The sequence below is a fragment of the Rhinoderma darwinii genome, chromosome 5, assembly GCF_050947455.1.
Source record: "Rhinoderma darwinii isolate aRhiDar2 chromosome 5, aRhiDar2.hap1, whole genome shotgun sequence".
Classification (NCBI taxonomy): domain Eukaryota; kingdom Metazoa; phylum Chordata; class Amphibia; order Anura; family Rhinodermatidae; genus Rhinoderma; species Rhinoderma darwinii.
Window position 1 is genome coordinate 265,817,322 of NC_134691.1, and position 25,176 is coordinate 265,842,497.

Below are 25,176 nucleotides of genomic sequence, written 5' to 3' on the forward strand. Positions count from 1 at the left end.
GCACTGTCTACAGGGGGCACTGTGTGTGGCACTGTGTACAGGGGACACTGAATGTGCCAATATCTAAAGGGTGCACTGTGTGTTACTAGCTACAGGGGGCACTGTGTGTGGCACTACAGGGTCACTGTGTGTGACTATCGACAGGGGGCACTGTGTAAGGCACTGTCTACAGGGGGTACAGCGTGTGGCACTTTATACAGGGGCACAGTGAGTGTGTGAGTGTGTGGGGGGGCACTTTTTCTGAACAGGGTACAGCTTGTCTTACTATTTTCAGAAGGCACATCATTTAGCACTCTTTTTAGAAGACACTACGTGTTTGTGGTTTTGTTTTTATGGGTCACAACCTGTGGCACTATTTTCAGGTGGCACTATTTTTATAGGGGACTGTATGTGTGAGGCACAGTAGGGGCACAGTGTCTGACACGATTTTATTTAGGGGCACAGTGTGTGACACAATTGTATTCAGGGGGTGTGGGGAGGAGCGCAATTTGCCTAATCTGCCCAGGGCACCAAAATACCTTGTACTGGAGTGAAGGTTAACTTGGTGGAGATAAATACAATAATATCCAAGAAGTTATTGTTGCACAAGAATCAAAGAACAAAGAAATATCTAAATACTCAAAAATACAGTAAACTGTTTTAAATTCATAATAGTATACCTGGACCCTGCAGTAGTCAAAAGGCACTAATATCTACACAGATTCACAAATTCATCCACCACCCCTAACCCATGTTTCATATCAATGCATCGTCAAGAGGTGGTTGGTCTCTAAAAAGGGTCAGTATTTAAATAAAGCACATTTATTTAGGGGCTTAGCTTTAATTATTCACCTGTGTTAAGTCAGAGATGGAAGGTGTGCGTCTGTGCCGTAAGGGCACGCACGACACCACTGATGTAGTAACGTCTGTAGCATCGTGCTTGCCCTTTTAACTTTTAACATTTTAACTTTATTACAAATCTATGTGTCTTTTTTTAACAACATGTATTAATCCCTTACCACTACAGCTAGTTTTGACCTTTCTGACAGAGCCTCATTTTTTAAATTCGAGGTGTCACTTTATGTAATAATACATTTGAAACACTATTACTTATCCAAGTTATTCTGAGATTGTTTTGCCATGACACATATTACTTTATGTTAGTGGTAAAATTTGGTCGATATATTTAGTGTTTATTTGTAAAAATCACCAAAATGTAAAGAACATTTTGAAAAGTTAGCATTTTTGTAAATTTGAATATATCTGCTTGTAAGACAGTTATGCCACACAAAATAGTTACTAATTAACATTTCCCATATGTCTACTTTATGTTAGCATCATTTTATGAACGTTCTTGTGTTTTTGTAGGACATTACAAGACTTATAACTGTAGCATACGTTTTTCCGATTTTAAAGAACATTTCCAAAACCTATTTTGTAAGGGACCAAGTAAGTTCTGAAATGACTTTGAGGGGTTTATATGTCAAAAACCCCTATAAATCACCATGCCTTAAAAACGTTTTAAAATATTCAAAACAGCATTTTGGAAGTTTCTTAACCCTTTAGTTGTTTCACATGAATATAGTCAAAGTGAAGGTGAAATTTAAAAATGTTATTTTTTTCATAAATTTAATTTACAACCCTTTTTTCTGTAACACAGCAAGTATTAACAGAGAAGAGCAACTCAATATTTATTACCCTGATTCTGCAGTTTTTAGAAATATTCCATATGTGGCCTTAGTGTGCTACTTGACTAAAACACAGGCCTCAGTAATGAAGGAGGCACCTTCTGAATTTTTGGGCCTCCTTTTTTTGGGTGTTTTCTATGCCCCAATATAGGCTTGCAGAGGCCTTGTGGTACCAAACATAAGAAACACCCCAAAAAAGACCCCATTTGGAAACAGCGTTCCCCAAGGAATTCATCTAGGAGTGCAATAAGCATTTTGACCCCCACATGCGTTTCATAGATTTTATTAGAATTAGGCCGTGAAAATGAAAAATGACATTCTTTCCAAAAAAAATTTGTTTTAGCTCAACATTTTTAAATTCCACAAGGAAAAAAAGTTCAAAAAGCATTCCAACATTTGTAAAGCAAAGTCTTCCAAATACGGAAATACCCCATATGTGGTCATAAACTCTTTTTATGCAGATAGCAGGGCTCAGAAGGGAAAGAGTGCCATTTTGCTTTTGAAACGCAGATTTTGCTGTATTGGTTTCAGGGCACTAAGTCGCATTTGCAGAGCCCCAGAGGTAACAGTACAGTGGAACCCCCTGAGAAGTGACTTGATTTAGGTGACTGCAACCCTTAAGGAATTAATTTAGGTGTACAGCGAGCATTTTTACCCCACAAGATTTTTTTCTGAATTGTTTAGAATTGGCATGTGAAAATGAAAAATTTATTTTTCTTTCCAAAAATATGTAGTTTTAGCTCAAATTTGTTTTATTTCCACAAGGAATAAAGTAGAAAAAGCACCCAAACATATGTAAATAAATTTCTCCCAAGTACAGAAATAGACTATATGCGGTCATAAACTGCTGTTGGGACACACATCAGCGCTCAGAAGAGAAGGAGTAGCATTTGGCTTTTGGATTACAGATTTTACTAGAATGGTTTGCAGATGCCATGTTGCATTTGCACAGCACCTGATTTACCAACACAGAAGTATACCATTTTAGAAACTACACCCCTCAAGGCATTCATCTAGGGGTGTAGTGAGCATGGTAACACAACAAGTATTAATAAGTGTATATCAGTGGTCTCAAACTCGGCCGGATAAGTGGGCCACATATAGAAAAAAGGTGAAGTTGACGGGCCGCATTACTTTCAAATTTTATACAATACAAAATTATTGTTAATCAATTAGTTATTTGAACTACTATAACAATACAACATTACTATAATAATACTACATTACTATAATAATACCGCTAGGTTTAAACGTAACGGAAATATGCGAGTTTTCTCCACGTACTTAGTTTAACAATCCAGTTCTCCAGTTTGTGTCACTAAATGCAGTCCGGCTGCTCTGTTGGCAGAGTTTGTCAGGCACACGAATTTCAAGATTGGGCAGCCCCTTTTTACATAGTGCCACTGGACCTAACATACAGCTGCTGCTCAGCAGTGCCACTCTTTCTATTACTATCTACGGTAAACCAGCATTCCCCCCCCCCATAGCTGCAGAGAAGTTACATTTTGTTCATATCTGAATCGGAGCCTTTGTCACAGTTTCCGTCAGATTTGTCGGGAAAAAAAGTGCTTCATGTTGCATTATTTTTCCCATCAAAACGACGGACACCACACCCTAGTCCAATAAACCTCATTATAAGTCCATGTCTTAGGTTTGAGTGGCGCGTGTGTGGCATGTGTCCCAGGTTATTCTTGTTTACAGTATATATAGCAGCATTATTCAGGAGTATAGTATATATAGCAGCATTATTCATGTGTGCAGTATATATAGCAGCATTATTCATGTGTATAGTGTACATATAGTAGCATTATTCATGTGTTCAGTATTTATAGCAGCATTATTCTTATGTGCAGTATATATAGCAGCATTATTCTTATGTGCAGTATATATAGCAGCATTATTCATGTGTGCAGTATATATAGCAGCATTATTCGTGTGTATAGTGTACATATAGCAGCATTATTCATGTGTTCTGTATATATAGAAGCATTATTCATGTGTATTGTATATATAGCAGCATTATTCATGTGTGCAATATATATAGCAGCATTATTCATGTGTATTGTATATATAGCAGCATTATTCATGTGTGCAATATATATAGCAGCATTATTCATGTGTGCAGTATATATAGCAGCATTATTTATGTGTGCAGTATATATATAGCAGCATTATTCATGAGTATGGTATATATAACAGCATTATTCATGTGTATTGTGTATATATAGCAGCATTATTCATGTGTGCAATATATATAGCAGCATTATTCATGTGTGCAGTATATATATATAGCAGCCTTATTCATGAGTATAGTATATATAACAGCATTATACATGTGTATTGCATATATAGCAGCATTATTCATGTGTGCAGTATATACAGTATAGCAGCATTATTCATGGGTACAGTATATCATGGTGTATTTATGTGTACACTATATATGACTGCATTGTTAGTGTGTACAGTATATAGCGCCATCCTGAAGAATATGATGAGTTTGGACCGTAAGGATCACTAAAATATTAAATGTATCTACCTAATAATGAAATATATCTCATTTATACTTACTGCAAAAAAGTTATTTCATAAATCAATAATGAACACATTATATATTCTGGTGGTGTATGATGTATTATATTTATTGCACACAGATATTCTTAATATTTAGTCAATATTCTATTTATTACAAGAAATCGAAATACGATTGCAGAGAGTCCATTTCCGGGTATGGTCACCATCCCCATTAAGTCTCCATTTCTGCTGTCTTACTTCTGTGCTACTCAAACATTCCCGTTTAGCAGTTTTGTGGGATTTATTGATTGATGAAATATCTGAATAGCACAAAAGGAAGGCAGCACTTCAAGAAGAATCAGAAACAATGTACAATGTTTTTGTATGGCTGAAGAGTAAACCCGCAACTGGGCCAGCATATTGCATGTAGAGTAGGTGGGCCGGTTTGCTTTAAAATGCCAGGGCTGATTGTATATCCCAGTCCGGCCCTGATGGACAGTGATGTTAGGCTATTGCACAGAGTCCTGGAGCAGAGCCTATTCTAGCACTCTTCCCGGGACTTCAGCTCTGGGCAAGAGCCCCTAACAACATTGTCCATATATGGAAAGCGATTACAGGGGATTCCACAAAGTCCTGGAACTTAGCCTGTACTAGTGCTCTGCCCGGGACTCCGGCTCTGGGGAAGCCCCTGACATCACAGTCCATATATGGACAGCAATGTCAGGAGATTCCACAGAGTCCCGGAGCAGAGTCTATACTAGCGGCTCTGTGTCCCATGGGCCGCAGATGACAGCCTCAGGGGCTGCGGGTTTGAGACCTCCTGTGTACATGGATTTTGCAGAGCGAAAATGGCGATTTTTCCGTAGATATACTATTTCAGTGTCCAATATGTTATGCCCAGCTTATGCGACTGTGAAAATACAGCTCTCTTATATTTATGCTCTGTTTCCTGGTTTTAGAAAAACATATGACAGGGCTCAGGAGTAAAAAAGCATCATACGCATTTGAGGCCTAATTTGGCAATTTATACAGCTTTGGTTCACAATTGAAGAGGCTCTGATATGAACTAATAAAAGTGAGAAGTGACCCCATTTTGGAAACAAAACCCAAAAAGGCATTTATCAAGGGGTGTAGTGAACAAAAGCCCCCACAGGTGTTTTCCAGAAATTAATGTGCAGCGATAATGCAATTTTTCTACTGACATGCCATTTCAGTGCGCAATATGAAATATTGTTAAATTGTTAAGTTCTCCTGGGTATGGCAATGGCATATATGTGGATGTAAACTGCTGTTTGTTCACACTGTAGGGCTTAGAAGGGAGGGAACGCCATTTGGCTTTCAGAGCGCACATTTTACTTGATTGTAGTTTTGGGTGCCGCTGGCTACAAAGATGACGCTATTGAACGTGGCATCTAGCGCCGATCCTGACCGTTACCGCAGAGTGTCAGCTGTAATATACAGCTGACACCCGCTGGTGATGGTGGGAGCTCACAAGCTGCGATGTAATGGTAACAGTACTGTGTTTTGCCAGTACCCTTTTCCGATAGTGTCGTGTATTTACGGCGGATGTCGCAAAGAGGTCAATATGATATTTATTATGATTTTCTTGTTAGTGTGTTGCATGAATATTATGCAGTTTGGACCGCATTTATATATGTTTGTATATATATATATATATATATATATATGGGTTCTCTAATTGCTGTCCTCATACAGTATAATGATAGTTAACAATAATTATAAGTATATGGTACTAAAAACAGTCTGAATTATTAATTCATTTTAAAGATGAGTGAATCGATTCTACACCAATCTAATTCTTTACGAGTTTCCCAAAAGTTTTTAGCGACATGACGTCACCCAGTGTTTTGCATATGTCTAATAGTGCCAACAAAAATGTACTTGTTCTGCATCAAGCATTTACACAATGCCATTACACTTTAATCTGTGTTCAAGTGACAATTTTTGTTTCAAATAGATAAATATCAATTTAAAATTAAATTCCGGTCTTGATAGCGTGCCGCTGCCCGCTGATACAGACGTCACGGACGTGATGTCTCTAATTGTATTGCATATATCTGATTTCTAATAATGGCACCAAAAATGTATGTATTATTCTGAATGAAGCAGTTATACAGCACCGTTATACATCAGTCTGTGTCCAACTGGTAGTGATAGGTGCTATACTAGACATCACCTATCACCAACATTTCACTGTGCCCTGTGCCATAGTGACTGCATTTCAACAAGAATTGCTGTCTTAATCTTTACCTCATGTGTATGTATTTTATCTGCTCCATGTGTTTAGATTTTATCAGTGAATTCAAAATAAGTGATCAGTGCAGGAGGCAGTGGGAGGAGGCGAGGAGTGTGATAAGTGGAGAAATAGGCATTGTTCTGTAATAAGATATATTGTAAAGTCTCTTATTAAAAATCAACAAATAATTATGCATATAAGTCAAATATAAAAGGGAACCTACCACTAGGCCAGGCTCACAGAAGGAAGGGCATTTATGGCAAGTTCTCATAAGTGTTGTTTAGTGGGATCTTACCATGGAATCCTTCGTATAATAAATGTAGAGGACCTGTACTTATCCCTTTTACTTGTTTTCTGTTCGTAAAATGCATTCTGTGTCCAAACTAAAATGATTTGATTATTACCACTGGACCTTAAATTTAAAGTGAATCTGTCAGCAGTAACCTCCACTTTTTAAGGGCAGTATCTTACAGGTTAGGTGACACTGAGCAGAAGGATATGTTTTATTTGAGAAAAAGATAAATGGGACAGTATACTGCTTGTGTAGCATAAAAACTACACAAAAGACTGTGCACTACTTACATTAAAGCACACTAAGTACAGGAGTCCAGCTTCTTTATAAACGGAGAGCTTCTTACCAGATAAGGGAAAGCTGTCATGCAGGGACTGATGTGTGGAGAAAGTTTCTACCTTATGAATATGTTGGACTTCCACACTTCTCAAAATGTTCCACGCATCTTTGGCACAAGTAAAACTGGACAGTATGGCACTGGTCTGATGAGTTGAAGTGGTCCACCTTGACAAAATGGACAGACACAATACAAAGCATACAAGAGATCTTGAAGTTATTACCTTTTGGCTAATCTTAAACCGTGTTCTGCCAAAGGTTGTGCAAGATCAATAAATGTATTGGCGTTCTCCCCACTAGAATTTCCAAGAAGAAATCTTGCATAAATTCCCTGAAAAAAAAATTCAAGCAAAACATAATGAAGATAGAACATGCACACACATTGTTCCATAATCCCTTTTAAAGTTTATGAATGTGATAGAATAAATCATTAGGTGGTAAAGCTTTCATCTGGTAATTAGGTTTTAATAACAGCGCCAATCGAGAGAGAGAATAAAATGCCCCCCCCCCCCTTTCTACCCCTCAGTGCTTACCAAAAAGTTGTTCGATAAGTGAATGTAAACATTTTTTTAGTATGGATTACAATAGTGCTGCCATAGGGCTACTTATTTTTTAGTAAATCTGAAATTTCCAGCTCGCTTTATGATAGCACCAATAGAGAATTACTAAAGAAAACTAGGACAGGACTTAAAATGAAAAGTACAGTTACATTTAACACCACTGCCAGGTTTACACTGTTAGGCATTCTCTTGTTATTGCCGCTTATATGTAAAAAGCAAAATAGCTACCATTAGAGAGCTTATATGTGTTCTTATGAATAATAAGTAAACACAAGAATGGATTCCCCCGACACACAAATAGAAGAGTAATCTTATTACTTAGGTAAACTTTATGTAGAAATCTCTATGCCTTTGCTGGGATACCCAATTCTTTACTAAAAGCAAGGCGCAAGATTGCCTTCATAGAAAACATGGAGGCTGCAAGCTATTACAGAGGGATTCTTGAAACAAATATTAAAGAACAAACTACTGGGGTACTTGCCTTTCAAGACCTACTCCATTAATAACCCTGGGCTTCAAACATCTGTTGTAAACACCATATCCGCTACAATAAGGCTAAAACACAGAGCATCTCTTGGTTCCTGGTAGGTTCATGATATCAATTATTCCCAGGTGCTGATAAGCCCCTACGGGTGCCTGTATACGTAGCGGCAGTGTGCCACGCAGCCAAGAACTGTGTGGGTTTTGCTGCGTCTATTCAATGCATTTTTTGGCCATGTGGATTATAATGGTGAAGCACATGATTTCAAACTAAAACCGTGTGCGATTTTGATGCGCGGTACTTGGTTTTGTGGCACACTACCGTGGACAGGCATTAATAGGAGCTTACTTGCACCTGGGAATAATTGATAGCATAAACCAGCACACCCAAGTTTAGTTGTGGAGATAGGGAAAAACTACAACTTATTTCAGCTTTAATAATGAAAACACTGACATTGTCAAGGTCTGTAGCAGATTCGGAGTCCAATGACTGAAACGATCAGGCACGAGGGTGCTAATAGCAATCAGTCCAGGTTCGGTACACAGATAAGCATCAACAGGTTGTAGCGTGAGGGAGAGACATGGTCAGGAAACAATCCACATCTAGCACACTGTTCAGCGGCAATAGATTTTAGGGGGAGGAAGAGATGTAATAAGGAAGCAATCCAAGTTTAGTGCCCAGGTAAGCAGCAATAGTTTGTAGAGTAAGGCAGAGAAGTGGTCAGGAAACAATTCAAGTTTGGCACACAGATACACAGCAAAAGTTTGTAGAGAGGCTGCAAGGAAACTCAATAGTATGGCAACAAGTAAGTGCAGGGTTTAGGTTTAAATAGGATGAGACTAATTAGACAATCAAGGTAAAGATTATCACAGGACAAAAATCAATAAAACCTGGACAATAGATCCAGTAGTGGAGCTGCCCAGCATTTTAGATAGCTCAGTAAGAAGAGCTCAGCCTTGGATACAGGTCCCTGAGTTCAAATCCTGACAGTGTTCCTATTATTCCTATTATTCCAGGATGTCCTAGGGAATTAAATTATCTTGTAAACCAAGAGATAAAAAGTTTCTTCTGGTTCCCAAAAATTCTCCTCAGAGCCATACCCCTTCTACTGGATCCAGTACTGTAGCTTATTACACAAGATTCTGGAGTGCAAGATCTTGTCATTAATATATTTACCTTGCACATTCACTGATGGTGAAGAAGGCAAATTGTGTCCGATTTTCATTAAATGGCTTAACTGTTTTACTGACGTGTGACGAGTATGTTCATCATGAGCAGCAGGACATTGTCACATCAGAACGAGCATTATCTTCCTGCTGATCATCCAGACACTACAAGTGAGCTCTTGCATTTAGGAGCAGGGCAATGGCTTTAATAAACAGCCGCAGTCCCATTCTAACGGCGGAGATCAGAGGAACTTCTGATCTCCACCATTAGCCCCTTGAATGCCGCGATCAAATCTGAAAGGGAAAGAGTGAAGCGGGACCCCCCTTTGATCACGTGACAGGGAATCCCATAGACACAATCGAGGCCCATACCTTATATGGACAGACAGCCCAGGGCTGCCTGACCGTATTTCCTGTTGTTGGGGCATACTTAAGTGTGCCCTAAAAACTGCCTGTGTAGTATTAGTACACAGGCTAATGAGCTGGCATATAGATATATGTCAGTACATTGAAGTTCAAAAATAAATATCAAAATTTAAAATCCCTCTATGGGACTAAAAAAAAAAAAGTTAAAGCAATAAAAAAAAGATAGATAAAAATAATCAGTAAAAAAAATACACAAAAAGGAATTTTTGTCAAAAAAAATTAATAAAATGTATTAAATATAATTCCCAAAAGATAAAATAATATACGCATATTTTGTATTGCAACGACTTTTACCCCCTTCCTGACCAAGCACAGTTTCAAGTTTTAGCCATGTGCCAATTTAATAGCAAATAGTTGTTCTACTCCTTTGCCAACCTACATGTTTTTCTCAGAATATATTAAAACTTTGATAATATGTAATAAAATAAATGATATATTTAACTTTTAACTGTTCTTGCAGAGATAGGTGTGGACAGTTTATAGTCTATGGGCACTAACCTGCACAATAAATTTATAGCATAATTTATGATAATCGGTGTATGCTGTAAAAACAAAAAAAAAGTTCTGATCCTGGTCCTCAATTCTAAAATTGGCCCTGTCTTTAAGGGGTTATAGAGAGAGCAATACAAAATAGGATGCACCTTCATAGTCTCAGGAGGTTTTCAATGAAAAATTACTTCAGTAATTTAAGCAGAAATTTGAAATGGCCCAATATATTTGTGGCCCAATTTTGTAGAACGTATTTTCAGTTTTCCAGGTTCTCTTCACTCTTACCTCTCTGGATTTTTTTTGTCCTGGTTGCCTTGATTGGTTTCACCCTTTTAGCATTATATAAAAATCTAGCCATTCTAATTTCTTAATTCCAGACTATTGAACTTTCTGCTTGTAGTCTAGTGCCTCGCTGCATCTCTAAAAACTGTTGCTGCTCATTTCATTTGTGCATTCGAATTGATCAGAGCCATAATGAATGTAGAAAGGAAAGACTGCTGGCAGTCCTGATTTTTTATGGTCAATCAACACTAAAGACCCAGCAAAATACTGAATCTTTATCTGAACCTATGTAAATTGATGTTATTTGAAAAGCTCTTGCTACAGCAGAAAAAGAGAAACAACTTGAAATCCTTGCCTGTATTGTGGGGGTTCAGGCCACTATGCAGGTTATTGCCCAAATAAGATCCGTAGGTCAACCACTGTCACTGATGTAAAAGAACAGATGAAACTGGGGACATCTGCTGGATTAAAAAATACATTTAATCTCTCCTCTGGCACAGGGTGAAGACAAGTTGTTGGTACCAGGGTCTAATTTTATAGTGCCAGTACACATCTGCACTAAAACATGTGAGATTGCTTTTTCTGTTATGCCTGACTTTTGGGCTGGAGGAAATTTCATGAACATAGCCTGTTTTCATGATAATTATATTGCATTGACAAAATCAGCACCAGTAGACATGTAAACAGTTGATCCCCTATCACCAGGTCCTGTTATTCATGAGACAACGCAGCTTCAAGTTTTCATCAAGCCTGACCAAAGTTTCCAGTTATTTTGGGAATTCCTTGGTTTTCTACTCACAATCCATCTATCAATTTGGAAACACGATGTATACATTTCCCCTCTGAATATTGTTAGCTGAATTGTCTGCCTAAACCTTCTTCCTTACTACTTGAGAGTGCATCAAGTTCTGAACTTTCTTTTAACCCCTTCCCGACATTTGACATGTCCATACGCCAAAGTCGGGTAGAGGAAGTATGGAGCGGGCTCTCGGAGTGAACCCGCTTCACACGATGCCAGAGTCGGCTGTTTGTTACAGCCGACACCTCAGAGTAACTAGCGGCATCGTGCTCAAGCACGATCCCGCTAGTTTAACTAGTTAAATGCCGCGGTCAACAGAGATCGCAGCATTTAAATAGTTAGAAAGAGGGGGGCGACCCCCTCTAACAGCTCATTGCCCCCCCCCCGCAACGCAATCGAGGGGGGGCGATGGTTGCTATGGCTGCCTGGGGGGCTAGTGAAGACCCCCAGGTCTGCCATCTTTGTAGACCTATTAAGCCTTGCCTCCGGCAGGGCTTAATAGATGCCTGTCAGAATCACGATATACTGCAATACATTAGTATTGCAGTATATCGTGCAAGCGATCTAACGATCGCTGGTTGAAGTCCCCTAGGGGGACTAATAAAAAAAGTTAAAATTAGTTAAAGTTTTTTTTTGTGTAAAAAAAAAAATATATTAAAAGTAAAAAAAAAAACCTTTTCCCACTTTCCCCCTAGAGCATAGTAAAAAAAAATAATAAATAAACATAATTGGTATCGCCGCGTCCGTAAAAATCTGAACTATTACAATATATCATTATTTAACCCGCGCGGTGAACACCGTAAAAAAAAAAAAAAAGAAATAAAAAGTGATCAAACCGTCGCATGTTTTCTTATCCCGCAAAAAACAAACCCTCATACCACTTAATCAACGGAAAAATAACAAAGTTGTGGTTCTCGGAATTTGGCGGCACAAAATAAATTTTCTTTTTTACACTCAGATTTTTACTTGTAAAAGTAGGAAAATATAGAAAAAACTATATATATTTGATATCGCCGTAGTCGTATTGACCCAGAAAATAAAGTTAACATTTTGTTTTAATTGCAGAGTGAATTCCGTAAAAACGGCGCACAAAAAACCATGGAGGAATCGCTGTTTTTTTCATTTTCTACCCCACAAATAATTTTTTTCTCGTTTACTAGTACTTTATATGCCAAAATAAATGGTGCTACAACTCGTCCCGCAAAAATCAAGCCCTCATAATACTATATTGACGGAAAAATAAAGACGTTATGGCTTTTGGAAGGTGGGGAGGAAAAAACGAAAATGAAAATCTGAAAAAGGGCTGCGGCGGGAAGGGGTTTAAAGACTCATTACCGTCACAAATGAAAAATTTCAGGATGTTTGTGATAGAAAGAATACAGATAAGCTTACTCCACATTGTTCAAACGTCCAATCGAGCTGCTACCTGGAGCTAAAATACCCTTTGGTTGTATTTACTCTCTTTCTGAAGCAGTACTGAAAGCCATACGGAAATATTTGGACAAAAAAATTGAAAACAGGCTTTATCCGGCCATCTACAGCTCCTGCTGGAGTACCTTAGTTCTTTGTAAAGAAGAAGTATTCCACCTTATGTCACTTCATTGACTACAAGTAACTTAATAACGTCACAGTAAAAAAAACATATCTTCTCTATTTAGTTCCAAAATTACTTGAAAAGCACAGCTAATATTTACAGCTAATATTTACTAAGCTTGATCTAAAAGGGGCATATAAACTTGTTCGTAGCTGTCCTGTGGATGAATGGAAGACTGCCTCCAAGATGCGGTATGCAGTATCTTGTAATGTCTTCTTAACTTTGTAATACCATAGCCACTTTCCAACATTTTATCAATGATGTTTTCAGGGACTTTTTGGATCCCTTTTTAATAGCGTACCTAGATGATATCTTATTTTATTTTATTTTTTTTAGACAGTCTGCACCATAATACAATGAGTTTGAGAACATTGCTTATGCATTAAAATGGAGAAATGTGAGTTTGTACAGACTACAATTCAATTTCTCGGATACATTATATCTCCAGAAGATCCGAGTATGGACCCTAGTATAATCAAAGCTGTTGTTGATTGACCAACCCCCAAATATGAAAAAAAGAATTATTGGTTCTGTTAACTCCTATAGGAAGCTCTTTTTTATATTACCGCCCTTTTTTATATTATCCAAATCCAAACCTAGCTTTTATTTTTCATAGAAAAAATAGGAGAAAAACTCCAGCTCACTAAATCCTGAGTCTCGACCGGACACCTCGCACGGATCCCCGCGACGGCCCGCGTTGGAATAGCATAGAAGGAAGAAAAGATGATCCAGCGCTGTGTCGGGGTAAAAAGGATTCTTAGATCCCACTTTTATTGAAATGCAAAAAATTTGTAAAATTGGCAAAGAGACGCAGTCTCAGGATGGTTAGCAGTGCGGGCAAATGCCCGAGGCTACGCGTTTCGAGCACAAGCAGTTGCTAGGCGACGTCAGTGGATAGTCACTGTCCAGGGTGCTGAAAGAGTTAACTGATCGGCAGTAACTCTTTCAGCACCCTGGACAGTGACTTCCGATCACAATATAAATCAACGTGTAAAAAAAATAGAAGTTCATACTTACCCAGAACTCCCTGCTTCTTCCTCCAGTCCGGCCTCCCGGGATGACGTTTCAGCCCATGTGACCGCTGCAACCAATCACAGGCCAATCACAGGCTGCAGCGGTCACATGGACTGCCGCGTCATCCAGGGAGGTCTGGCTGGATGTCAAGAGAGGGACGCGTCACCAAGGCAACGGCCGGGTAAGCATGAATTTCTTTTACTTTTACCTCGGAAAGTGCTGCCCCTTCTCTCTATCCTGCACTGATAGAGAGAAGGGGCTGCCGATTAGTGCAGTAAAATTTTGCAGCGAAAATGTGCCCGTAAATACGGGTGGAATACTGGTGACACCAGACCCGTATTTACGGGCACGGGTCTGCAAATACTGGTGCAATACGGTTCGAATATGTGTGACCAAGGACCCGTATTTACGCCAGTATTTACGGGAGGGAAAAAATACGTTTGTGTGCGTGAGGCCTAAGGGATATCTATTGAAAACAGTTTCTGACCCCACTTAAGGATGTATATGAAAATGACTCATTGCTCAGTCATCCTCCAAGAAATGTCTGTTCTTCAAAGACAGATTCTGGGTGCAACATCATTGTTTTTATGTACTAGAAAAAGCACCACTTGATGTTCTAAAATTAGTCCATGATTCTAATCTGGCAGGACTCAAGAACTTCTTTCCCATTCCTTTTGGTGGCCAAGCTTTAAAAAGGATATCCCAAAAAATGTTTATTCATGTGTGGCTGTGCTTAAAATAAAACTCCACGCTCTTCTCCTTTAGGTTTGCTACAGCCGCTCCCCATTCCATATTGCTTTTGGTACTCAGTTTTTATGGATTTTGTGGTTGACCTACATCCTTCCAAAGGAATGAATACCATGCTGGTTGTCATAGATCATTTTACAAAGATGATCCATTTTATTTAAAGCAAGAGAGTAACAAACTGATGAACTAATGATTTGGGATTTAAATTACATGGAATTTCATATAATGTGATCAAAAGGTGCATTTCGCTTTCAAATTCTAGAAACTTTTTTTTTAAATTGTATTATTTTTTACTTTTGAACAATACCTTTAACTAGTTCCCGACCGCTGGCTGTGTATTTATGGCCAGCGGTCAAGGTCCTTAAAACCCGCGCCATAGACTATTTACGGCGTGGGTTTTAACTTGCTGCCCGAGCGATCGGGCAGCTGAATGTCGGGTCTCCGCCAGTCAGTGACTGCCGAGGACCCTGAGGAGAAGATAGAAGCAGCTTTCGCTGCTTCTATCTTCTCCGATCTCTTTTACACAGCACACAATGCGTGCTGTGTATAAGAATAGAGGCAGCGGCCGCGCCACTGTCTCTATTGGTCCCGGTGATCATGTGACTGGTCACATGATTGCCGGGTGCCGTTAGTGGCAGACTGCTGCTGGGTCTTACTAGACCCAGCACAGCCCTATTAGTGACAATCGTCACTATGAGAGGGCTGATTTCCCCTGTAACTTTGGCTGTGCAGCCCCAGTTACAGTGGAAAAAGTGTAAAAGAAAGAAAAAAATATATATAAAGTCCCCCAAAGGTATTTTCTGACCTTTGAGGGACAGACCATAGTAATAAAAAAAAATAAAAGTAAAGTAAAGTGCAAAAAAAATCATCATAAATAAATATAAAATGCCCACTACCAAAAAAAACGTTCCCCCCGCCAATCATTGTCGTAACGCTAGCTCTGACCCAATTACTCTAATGTAGACATGTAATATATTAAAATGTACAGTAGACAATGATGATCACAAATAATAGGTCTATTTTTAGGGTAAAACTATGTTATTACCAAAAAAAATTGCTGAAAAGTAAAAAAGCTTATTTTTTTACTATTATTTTCAAACTTTAAGCCTACAAATTCTAAAATGGCAAAAAGGATGTGTATAAAAATGATAAAAAAAATAAACCTGCATTGTCTACGGAAAAAAAAACATCACAAAAATCACGTCACTAGCCAAACAAATAAAAAAGTTATAGCCATTTAACTAACGCGTGCTAAAAATGGCTAAACGGTGTCTGGTCCTGAAGTCTCAAAATAGCCCGGTCCTGAACTGGTTAAAGCTTCATTAGATATCATCAGGATGACTGGTTGGATTACTTACCCACAGCTGAGTTTGCATATAATAACTCCAAGCATAGTTCAATATCACAAAGTTCTTTATTTGTCACCCAGTCTTTATTCCTTTTTTAACAATTTCTACCTCTCTTTCAGCAGTGACTGAACACTTGGCGACATTACAAAAGGTTCAAGAAAAGATTGCTGACAGTTTGCACCATGCTCAAGAACAATTTAAACAGCCTGCTGATAAACACCGGAAAGCAACTTCTGCTTTTCATGTGGGGAATAAAGTGTAGCTTTCCACTAAAAATGTAAAACTAAAAATACCTTCTCCAAAATTGGGCCAGAAATATATTGAGTCAAATTTCTGTTCAAATTAATGAAGTCACTTTCTGTTTAAAATTTCCTGAGACTATGAAGGTGTATTCTGTTTTTCATTGCTCTCTTTTTAAACCATTTGAGGAAAATACTTTTTCGGGCCACATTTTCCCTCCTGCACCACTGGTGAATGCGCAGGGTGCAGAAGAATATATTGTTGGAGGGGATTACTGTCAGGATTTAAACCCAGAGACTCTTGTATCCCATTCAGTGGCTTTTCTCATTGAGCTTCTAAAATCTTGGACCACTCCACTGCTGAATCTGTTGTCCAGCTTCCCTAGATTCTTGCCCCTCTGGATTCCGTGCCTTGATTGGTTTCACCCTTTTGGATTGTTAGAAAAGTCTGGACCTTGTACTTCCTGATTTCCAGACTATTGAGATTCCTGCCTGTCTAGTTCCATGCAGCCTCTCTACAACCTGTTGCCGTTTATCTGTATAACGAACTTGGAATGTTTCCTGACTGCATCTCTGCCTCACGCAGCAAACTGTTGCCGATTATATGTGTAGCAAACTTGAATTGCTTCCTGACCATGTCTTTGCTTCAGGCTACAACTTGTTGTTGTTTATCTGTGTACCAAACCTGGATTGATTCTTGACTACTCTTGCTATTAGTACCTTATTATCTGATTGTTTCAGCCACTGGACTAGGAATTTCTTACAAACCTTGACAATAAGCCATATTTGTGAAACAGGATGGCGTTCATTGGCTCTGGCTGCTTTGTTGATCTTGAATTCTTTGCCGGGTATACGACATGTCACTGTGATGTGGTGTATATCGGCTTGTTCTGCTTCACAGCCCGTAACGCGCATACGGGGTCCCTGCTATTCTCGAGATAACATGGACATGGCATTACAACAGAACAAGCCGATATACACCACGTCACAAGTGACGTGTCGTATAACCAGAAAAGAATTCAAGATCAACAAAGCGGCCAGAGCAGATAGTGACGTCACCAGTCTCTGTCTGGAGGATAATCTTTTAGCATAACGGATCAACTCCAGATTTCTATGATCAGTAAATACAGTAACTTGATTAGCATTTCCCTCCAAATTATGTCTCCACTCAGAAAATGCATTTTTATCACTAGTAGTTCTTTTTATTTCCAATATCATAGTTCTTTTCAAATGAGGACTATTGACGGAAAGAATAAGCACAGGGGTGCAACAACATCTTGTCTACTAACCGCTGAGACAGGCCTGCCTCTACTGCTCAGATGCATCAACCTCAACAGTAAAAGGTAATTTTGGATTTGTATTGATTAACATAGGGCGCTGATGTAAAGAGGGTATTTAGATTAATAAAGGGGCCAAGTAAAGTGAACATTCTTCTTTGTGAAATGAGTGATTGGTGCAATGATCTTGAAGAAGTCTTGAATTACCTTACTGTAGAAGTCAGCAACACCAAAAAATATCTGAACTTAGTTTTCTTTTTTTGGGGGCTTGGCAAATCAACAACAGCTTTGCTTTTACTAGAGTCCATACTCAGACCTTCTGGAGAAATAATGTACCCAAGAAATTGAATTGTAGACTGTTTAAACTGACTTCTCAAGTTAAATGTAAAAGCAATGTTTTTGAAGTCATTGTAGCAATGTCCCTGAAGATTGTCTGAAAAATTAAGATAACCTTCATGTAGGCTAATAAAAATTCATCCAATAAGTGCCTGAAAACATCATTGATAAAATTTTGGAAAGTGATAAGACATTACAAATTCCAAAAGACATTACAAGATACTCCATACAGTATCCTGAAGGCAGTTTCCTATCCCTCCCCAAGACTGATTCATACAAGGTAAGATGCAATGCAGGGATGTAAGGAGGAATTTTCCTTCTCTACAAAGAACAAGCATGTCCAGGCAGAGAGTGGTCTACAACTTGTTTCCCAATTAATAGAAGGATTGTGAATCGAAAGCAAAGAAATTTCCAAAATAATTGGAGACTTTGGAGAAGCAATCGGTTGGAAATTAATAACTTCTTGATGTTCAGGCTTGATTACAACTTGGAGCTGCATAGTCTCATGAGTAACAGGTCCTGATGATAAGGGTGACACATCAACTGTTTCCATGTCTACTGGTGCTGACTTTATCAACAATGCAATATAATTATCATGAGCAAAGATTATGTCCATGAAATTTCAGCCCCAGAGTCAAGCATATCAGAATAATAAATCTCATGTGTTTTAGTGCAGATTTGTATTGGCACTATTAAATGAGACTCTGGTACCAACATCTTGTCTTCACACCAAAGGAATAGAATATAATTTATTTTTGAATCCAACAGATTAGATGTCTCCAATTTCATATTTTCTTTTTCATCAGTGACAGCAATTGTTCTTCAAATCTTTTTTGGGCAATAAACAGCATACTGCCCTGAACTCCGACAGTAAAGGCAAATATTTTCTGTATGGGTCTAGTGCAAATGTGTTAATGCTGGGTCGAATTTAAGATAACCCCTATGAATATTGCTGCTGTAAATTACTATATATTTTCATAAATTGAGTTTAGTGCAATGGCTGTATTATTAGGTTGAGGTAAGTCTGTGGTAATCAATGAAAGTCTACCGTATCTGAATATTCCTGATATAATTCTTGCCCACTACAGGAAAAACTGTTCAGTGCATTAGTGTAGCTATTGAGTCGAAACTAAGTAAGAGGCACTACATTATACATATAAGAAATTAAGCAATATAAGGGCTAAAGGAGGTGTAACATGCCTGCAAATACCAATCCTAATAAAGCCCAACAAACTAGAAGGGAGTCCTCTAAAGGAATACTGTCACGGCGGGGGGTGTGGACCCAATGGGCCGTACCGCGTAGCGGGATAGCAGCTGGCCAACTAGGTACAAAACAATAACACCAAAAAAGTGCCTCAATAGAATAATTTGGTCAAACACCAAAGTCATAGTTTAAACACATATGCAGAAAATCAGTGTTAAATGACTCAAACATTTTCAAAATAAAATAGTTTTTATTGAGACATGATAAAAATACAAAATACAGTTACTAGAATCAAAAATGGATTAAAATATAAGTCCTCACAGTAAAGAAAATACTGAGTGGGCTACTGGCCATAACATCTATACCATACAGAAGTAGATTGTAAATAAACAGCCATGGTGAGTCACATAACGTAAATAAACAACTGTGAAATAGACCATCAGAATCGATAGATAGAACTGGCAAGGTAGCCAAAAAATAATAGAATAGAAGTTGACAGACCATGCAGATATACAATGGGGTAAAGAGTAGCGATGTGCCAGGAGCCCACTTACACCCAACGCGTTTCACCACCAAGCTTCGTCAGGGGGAACTATTATGGTTATTATAGGAGAGCTCAGCCCACAGGAGCAGCTGCACCCAGTCATCATGCTGTCTGGAGACAAAGACTCGCAGATAGTTCTCCATAATCTAGTTTACCCTTTTGACTTGTCCATTGGACTGAGGATGATAAGCCGAGGAGAAGTCTAACTTTATACCGAGGAGGCCACAGAGTGCTCTCCAGAACTTCGAGATGAACTGGACCACTCGATCCGAGACAATATGCAGAGGCAAGCCGTGCAGATGGAAGATGTGTTGAACGAAGAGGTCGGCCAGTCGAGCAGCGGGCAACTTTGATTGCTGTGCACAACGTACAGGAGGAGACAAAGTCCATGACGTCTTTGGGCAGCGTGGGCCACCAGAACTGACGGGCAATCAGGTCTCTGGTCTTATGGGCACCCGCGTGAGCTGCCAGTTTGGAAATGTAACCCTGCAGTGAGGGATTCTTCCTCTGTCTGCCTGACGTACAAAAGTTCTTCCCGTAGGAATTTCTCTATTGAATACAAAGGGTTAACAGAATAGATGCAGGAAGGGTCGATAATATTCTGTGGGGACTCCACAGTGTCCTCTGTCTCAAATGACCTAGACAAGGCATCGGCCCTTACATTCTTGTTGGCAGGTCTGTAGTGGAGTTCGAACCAGAACCGAGCAAAGAACAATGACCACCTAGCTTGACGAGGATTCAGCCGTTGAGCCGTCTGTAGATAGGTCAGGTTCTTGTGGTCCGTGAAGACCAGGATAGGATGAGCTGCGCCTTCCAATAGATGTCTCCACTCCTGCAGGGCCAGCTTGATGGCCAGTAACTCCCGATCCCAATCGAGTAGTTGCACTCTGCGGAAGAAAACAGCTTAGAATAGTAGCCACATACCACAGTCTTGCCTTTTGAACCTCTCTGGAACAAAAGTGCACCGGCACCAACAGAGGAAGCGTCCACCTCTAATGAAAACTGTAGGGATACATCAGGGTGATGAAGAATAGAGGCTGACGTTAAGGCCTTTTTTAAGGTTTTAAATGCGACTTCTGCTTCTTGAGTCCACACCTTCTCATTCATGCTCATTTTAGTGAGGGTGGAGATGGGAGCTGTTAATGAAGAGAAGTTGGGAATGAACAGCCGGTAGAAGTTGGCCGAATCCCAGAAAGCATTGTATGGCCCTTAAACGTGGGGTTTGGCCATTCCAGGACAGCCTTTACCCTCTCAGGGTCCATTTTGAGACCCTGATCGGAGATGATATAGCCCAGGAAGGGTAGAGACTTCTTTTCAAAAACGCACTTCTCCAGCTTGGCGTAAAGATTATTCTCCCTTAATTGAAGCAACACCTGGTGGACATAACCCTGATGAATCACAAAGATCTGGGGGAAAATCAAAATGTCATTGAGATACACCACAACACAGACATAGAGGAGATCACGGAAAATGTCATTGACAAATCCTTGAAACACCGCGGGAGCGTTACACAGGCCGAAGGGCATGACCAGATATTCGTAGTGTCCTTTACTTGTATTAAATGCAGTTTTCCACTCCTCACCCTGACGAATCCGGATTAGATTGTAAGCCCCCCGCAGTTCTAGCTTAGAAAAAAAATATGCCCCCCGTATGTGATCAAACAGTTCCGAAATCAAAGGCAATGGGTACCTTTTCTTCACCGTTATCTGATTGAGGCCTTGGTAGACAATGCAGGGTCGGAGGGATCCATCTTTCTTCTTGACAAAGAAAAACGAGGATTTACGTATGAAGCCCCTCTCCAGATTCTCCTTAATGTAGGCTGACATAGACTGGGTCTCAGGCAACGAGAGAGGGTATACTCTACTGCGAGGAGTGGAAGAATCAGGAAGTCGATAGGGCAATCATATACTCGATGTGGTGGCAATGTCTCTGCTTCCTTCTTGCTGAAGACATCTGAGAACAGAGAGTAACAAGGAGGCAACCATGCCAGTGACTGATGAGGAGGAGACTGAGGCGGATGGACATGCACCAGATAGCGGTCGAAACACTTGGGGCCCCGCTGGAGAACCTCTCCAGAGTTCCAATCCAGGACTGGAGCGTGTAGACGGAGCCAAGGCAAACCCAGCAGCACGGGGTTGATGGCCCTGGGCAGGAAAAACAGGAAGATGAGTTCAGAGTGAGGAACTCCCACTTGGAGTCTTAACAGCTTGGTCACAGACAAAACTGGGTCAGGCAAAAGCAGTCCATCTACCGAGGCAACAATCAATGGCCTTTCCAGCAGAACAGTGGGCAACTGAAGAAGATCCACAAGGTCTTTGCAGATGAAATTGGCTGCAGAGCCAGAGTCCAGGTAGGCAGAGACTGGATGGGGCACAGGAATAAACAGTTTGGAGGAGAGTTCTCTATTAAATGCAGTATCGCCCAGGGTTGGCTCTCCGACTAATCCTAGGCGTTGGTTTTCTGGGGACACAGACGCACGACATGGCCAGCGAGGCCGCAATATAAACAGAGTCCAGAGGTGCGCCTGCGCTGTTTCTCTTGAACGGACAGTTTAAGCCGATCCACCTGCATCAGAACCTCGGGTGGAGAAGTAGAAGAAGGTAAGAGGGGTTGCTGGAAGTTTGGCGCCAGTCTAGGAAGCCGTCTGTCCTTTCGAATCTCTTGAGATCTCTCTCTGAGCCTTATGTCCATTCGAGTAGCCAGTAGAATTAGGTCGTCCAAGGCAGCTGGTAGATCTCGAGCAGCAAGTTCGTCCTTGATCTTGGGCGATAGGCCATGCCAGAAGAATGCTACCAAGGCCTCATTGTTCCAGGACAGTTCTCCTGCCAGGGTCCGAAACTGGATGGTGTATTCGCCCATGGAGGCGTCCTCCTGGCGAAGGTTAAAGATAGCAGTGGCTGCCGATGAGACTCGTCCAGGTTCCTCGAATACAGTACGGTAGAGATGAGCGAACCGGGACAACCGAACCCGGTCTCGGTCCGAACTTCCGGAAAAGTTCGGTTCGCAGCGAATCCGAACTTCACCGGGTTCGGCCGAACCCGTTTTGACCGAACCCGGTCAAAAATATTATACAAATCGGCAGCCACTTATCTCTATCAATCACTGATAGAGAAAAGAGGCTGCTGATTAAAAATAAAATAAAAAGCATTTCATACGTACCTGGTCATTGTCTTGCGGACGAGTCCCTCTTCTTCCTCCGGTCCGACCTTCTTTTCTGACGCGGCAGCCTGTGATTGGCTGCAGAGGCCTCTGCAGCCCGTGATTGGCTGCAGCGCTCACATGGGCTGCATCGTCATCAAGGAATGTCGGGCCGGATGTCACGAGGGACGCGTCACCAAGGCAACGGCCAGGAGACCGGACTGGACGAAGCAGGGAGTTCCCGGTAAGTATGAACGTCTTTTTTTTTTTACAGGTACTCTATATTGTGATCGGTAGTCCCTGTCCAGGGTGCTGAAACAGTTACTGCCGATCAGTTAACTCTTTCAGCACCCTGGAGAGTGACTATTTACTGACGTCGCCTAACAACGCTGCCGTAATGACGGGTGCACACATGTAGCCACCCGTCATTACGGGGCCTCATGCACACGACCGTAAAAACACCCGTTATTACGGGTCGTAATTACGACCCGAAATAGCGGGCCCATAGACTTCTGTTAGCCACGGGTACCTTCCCGTTTTCTCACGGGAAGGTGCCCGTGCCGTTAAAAAGATAGAACATGTTCTATTTTTTTATTTTACGGGCCGTGCTCGTAATTACGACTCGTAATTACGAACACGGCTGGCCACAGGCAGCCGGACGCTTTTGCGAGCCGTGCTGTCATTATAAGGGTATGTTCACACGACAGCGTCCGTTACGGCTGAAATTACGGGGATGTTTCCGCCTGAAAACATCCCCGTAATTTCAGCCATTACGGCATGTGCAGGCGCTTGAACGCCGCGTCCATTACGGACGTAATTGGCGCTGCTATTCATTGGAGTCAATGAATAACGGCTCCAATTACGGCCAAAGAAGTGACAGGTCACTTCTTTGACGCGGGCGTCTATTTACGCGCCGTCATTTGACAGCGGCGCGTAAATATACGCCTCGTGTGAACAGACAAACGTCTGCCCATTGCTTTCAATGGGCAGATGTTTGTCAGCGCTATCGAGGCGCTATTTTCGGGCGTAATTCGGGGCAAAAACGCCCGAATTACGTCCGTAATTAGTGCGTGTGAACACAGGGTATGTTCACACGCACTAATTACGGACGTAATTCGGGCGTTTTAGCCCCGAATAACGTCCGAAAATAGCGCCTCGATAGCGCTGACAAACATCTACCCATTGAAAGCAATGGGCAGACGTTTGTCTGTTCACACGAGGCGTATATTTACGCACCGCTGTCAAATGACGGCGCGTAAATAGACGCCCGCGTCAAAGAAGTGACCTGTCACTTCTTTGGCCGTAATTGGAGCCGTTATTCATTGACTCCAATGAATAGCAGCGCCAATTACGTCCGTAATGGAAACATCCCCGTAATTTCAGCCGTTACGGACGCTGTCGTGTGAACATATCCTAATTATAGCAGCACGGCCCGTAAAATAGAAAAATAGAACATGTTCTATTTTTTTAACGGCACGGGCACCTTCCCGTGAGAAAACGGGAAGGTACCCATGGGTAACAGAAGTCTAAGAGCCCATTATTGCGGGTCGTAATTACGACCCGCAATAACGGGTGTTTTTACGGTCGTGTGCATAATGGGAGCACGGCTTGGAAAAACGACCGGCTGCCTGTGGCCGGCCGTGCTCATCTCCTGAAATACTCTGTGCTGCCTTAAACTCTGTGGACAGGTCAGGATCCTGTTTCTTTTAAATGCTGCTAGGGAACCCGCTCGATCCACTATATAAGGCTGCGCTACAGTGCAGCATTTAAAAGAAACAGGATCCTGACCTGTCCACAGAGTTTAAGGCAGCACAGAGTATTTCAGGAGATGAGCGTGCAGATTCAGTGCTGCTGTGAACTCTGCTCTTACCATTACGTAGCTCTCAGTCTGTTACCTCTCCTCCACTACTGTCCTCAATAACACCTTCATGATTGGCAAGTCACCACGTAACGGTAAGAGCAGAGTTCACAGCAGCACAGAGTATTTCAGGAGATGAGCGTGCGGCTCTTGTGCGCGGTGGTGACTTGCCAATCATGTGAAGGTGTTCTTGAGGACTGGAGTGGAGGAGAGGTAACAGACTGAGAGCTATGTAACGGTAAGAGCAGAGTTCACAGCAGCACAGAATATTTCAGGAGAGGAGCGTGCAGATTCTGTGCTGCTGTGAACTCTGCTCTTACCATTACGTAGCTCAGTCTGTTACCTCTCCTCCACTCCTGTCCTCAATAACACCTTCACAAGATTGGCAAGTCACCACCCCGCACAAGATCCGCACGCTCATCTCCTGAAATACTCTGTGCTGCTGTGAACTCTGCTCTTACCATTACGTGGTGACTTGCCAATCATGTGAAGGAGTTCTTGAGGACAGGAGTGGAGGAGAGGTAACAGACTGAGAGCTACATAATGGTAAGAGCAGAGTTCACAGCAGCACAGAATATTTCAGGAGAGGAGCGTGCAAATTCTGTGCTGT

General features: G+C 41.0%; 1 protein-coding gene across 1 annotated transcript in view; it reads right to left on the minus strand.

Annotated features, from left to right (window-relative positions):
• LOC142651877 (acyl-CoA dehydrogenase family member 11-like) overlaps positions 1 to 25,176 on the minus strand; it is a 260,668-nt gene that overhangs the window by 99,643 nt on the left and 135,849 nt on the right. Inside the window, exon 8 of the mRNA XM_075827102.1 lies at positions 7,288 to 7,394. Coding sequence (XP_075683217.1) covers positions 7,288 to 7,394 — 107 coding nt within the window. The remainder of the gene's footprint in view (positions 1 to 7,287; positions 7,395 to 25,176) is intronic.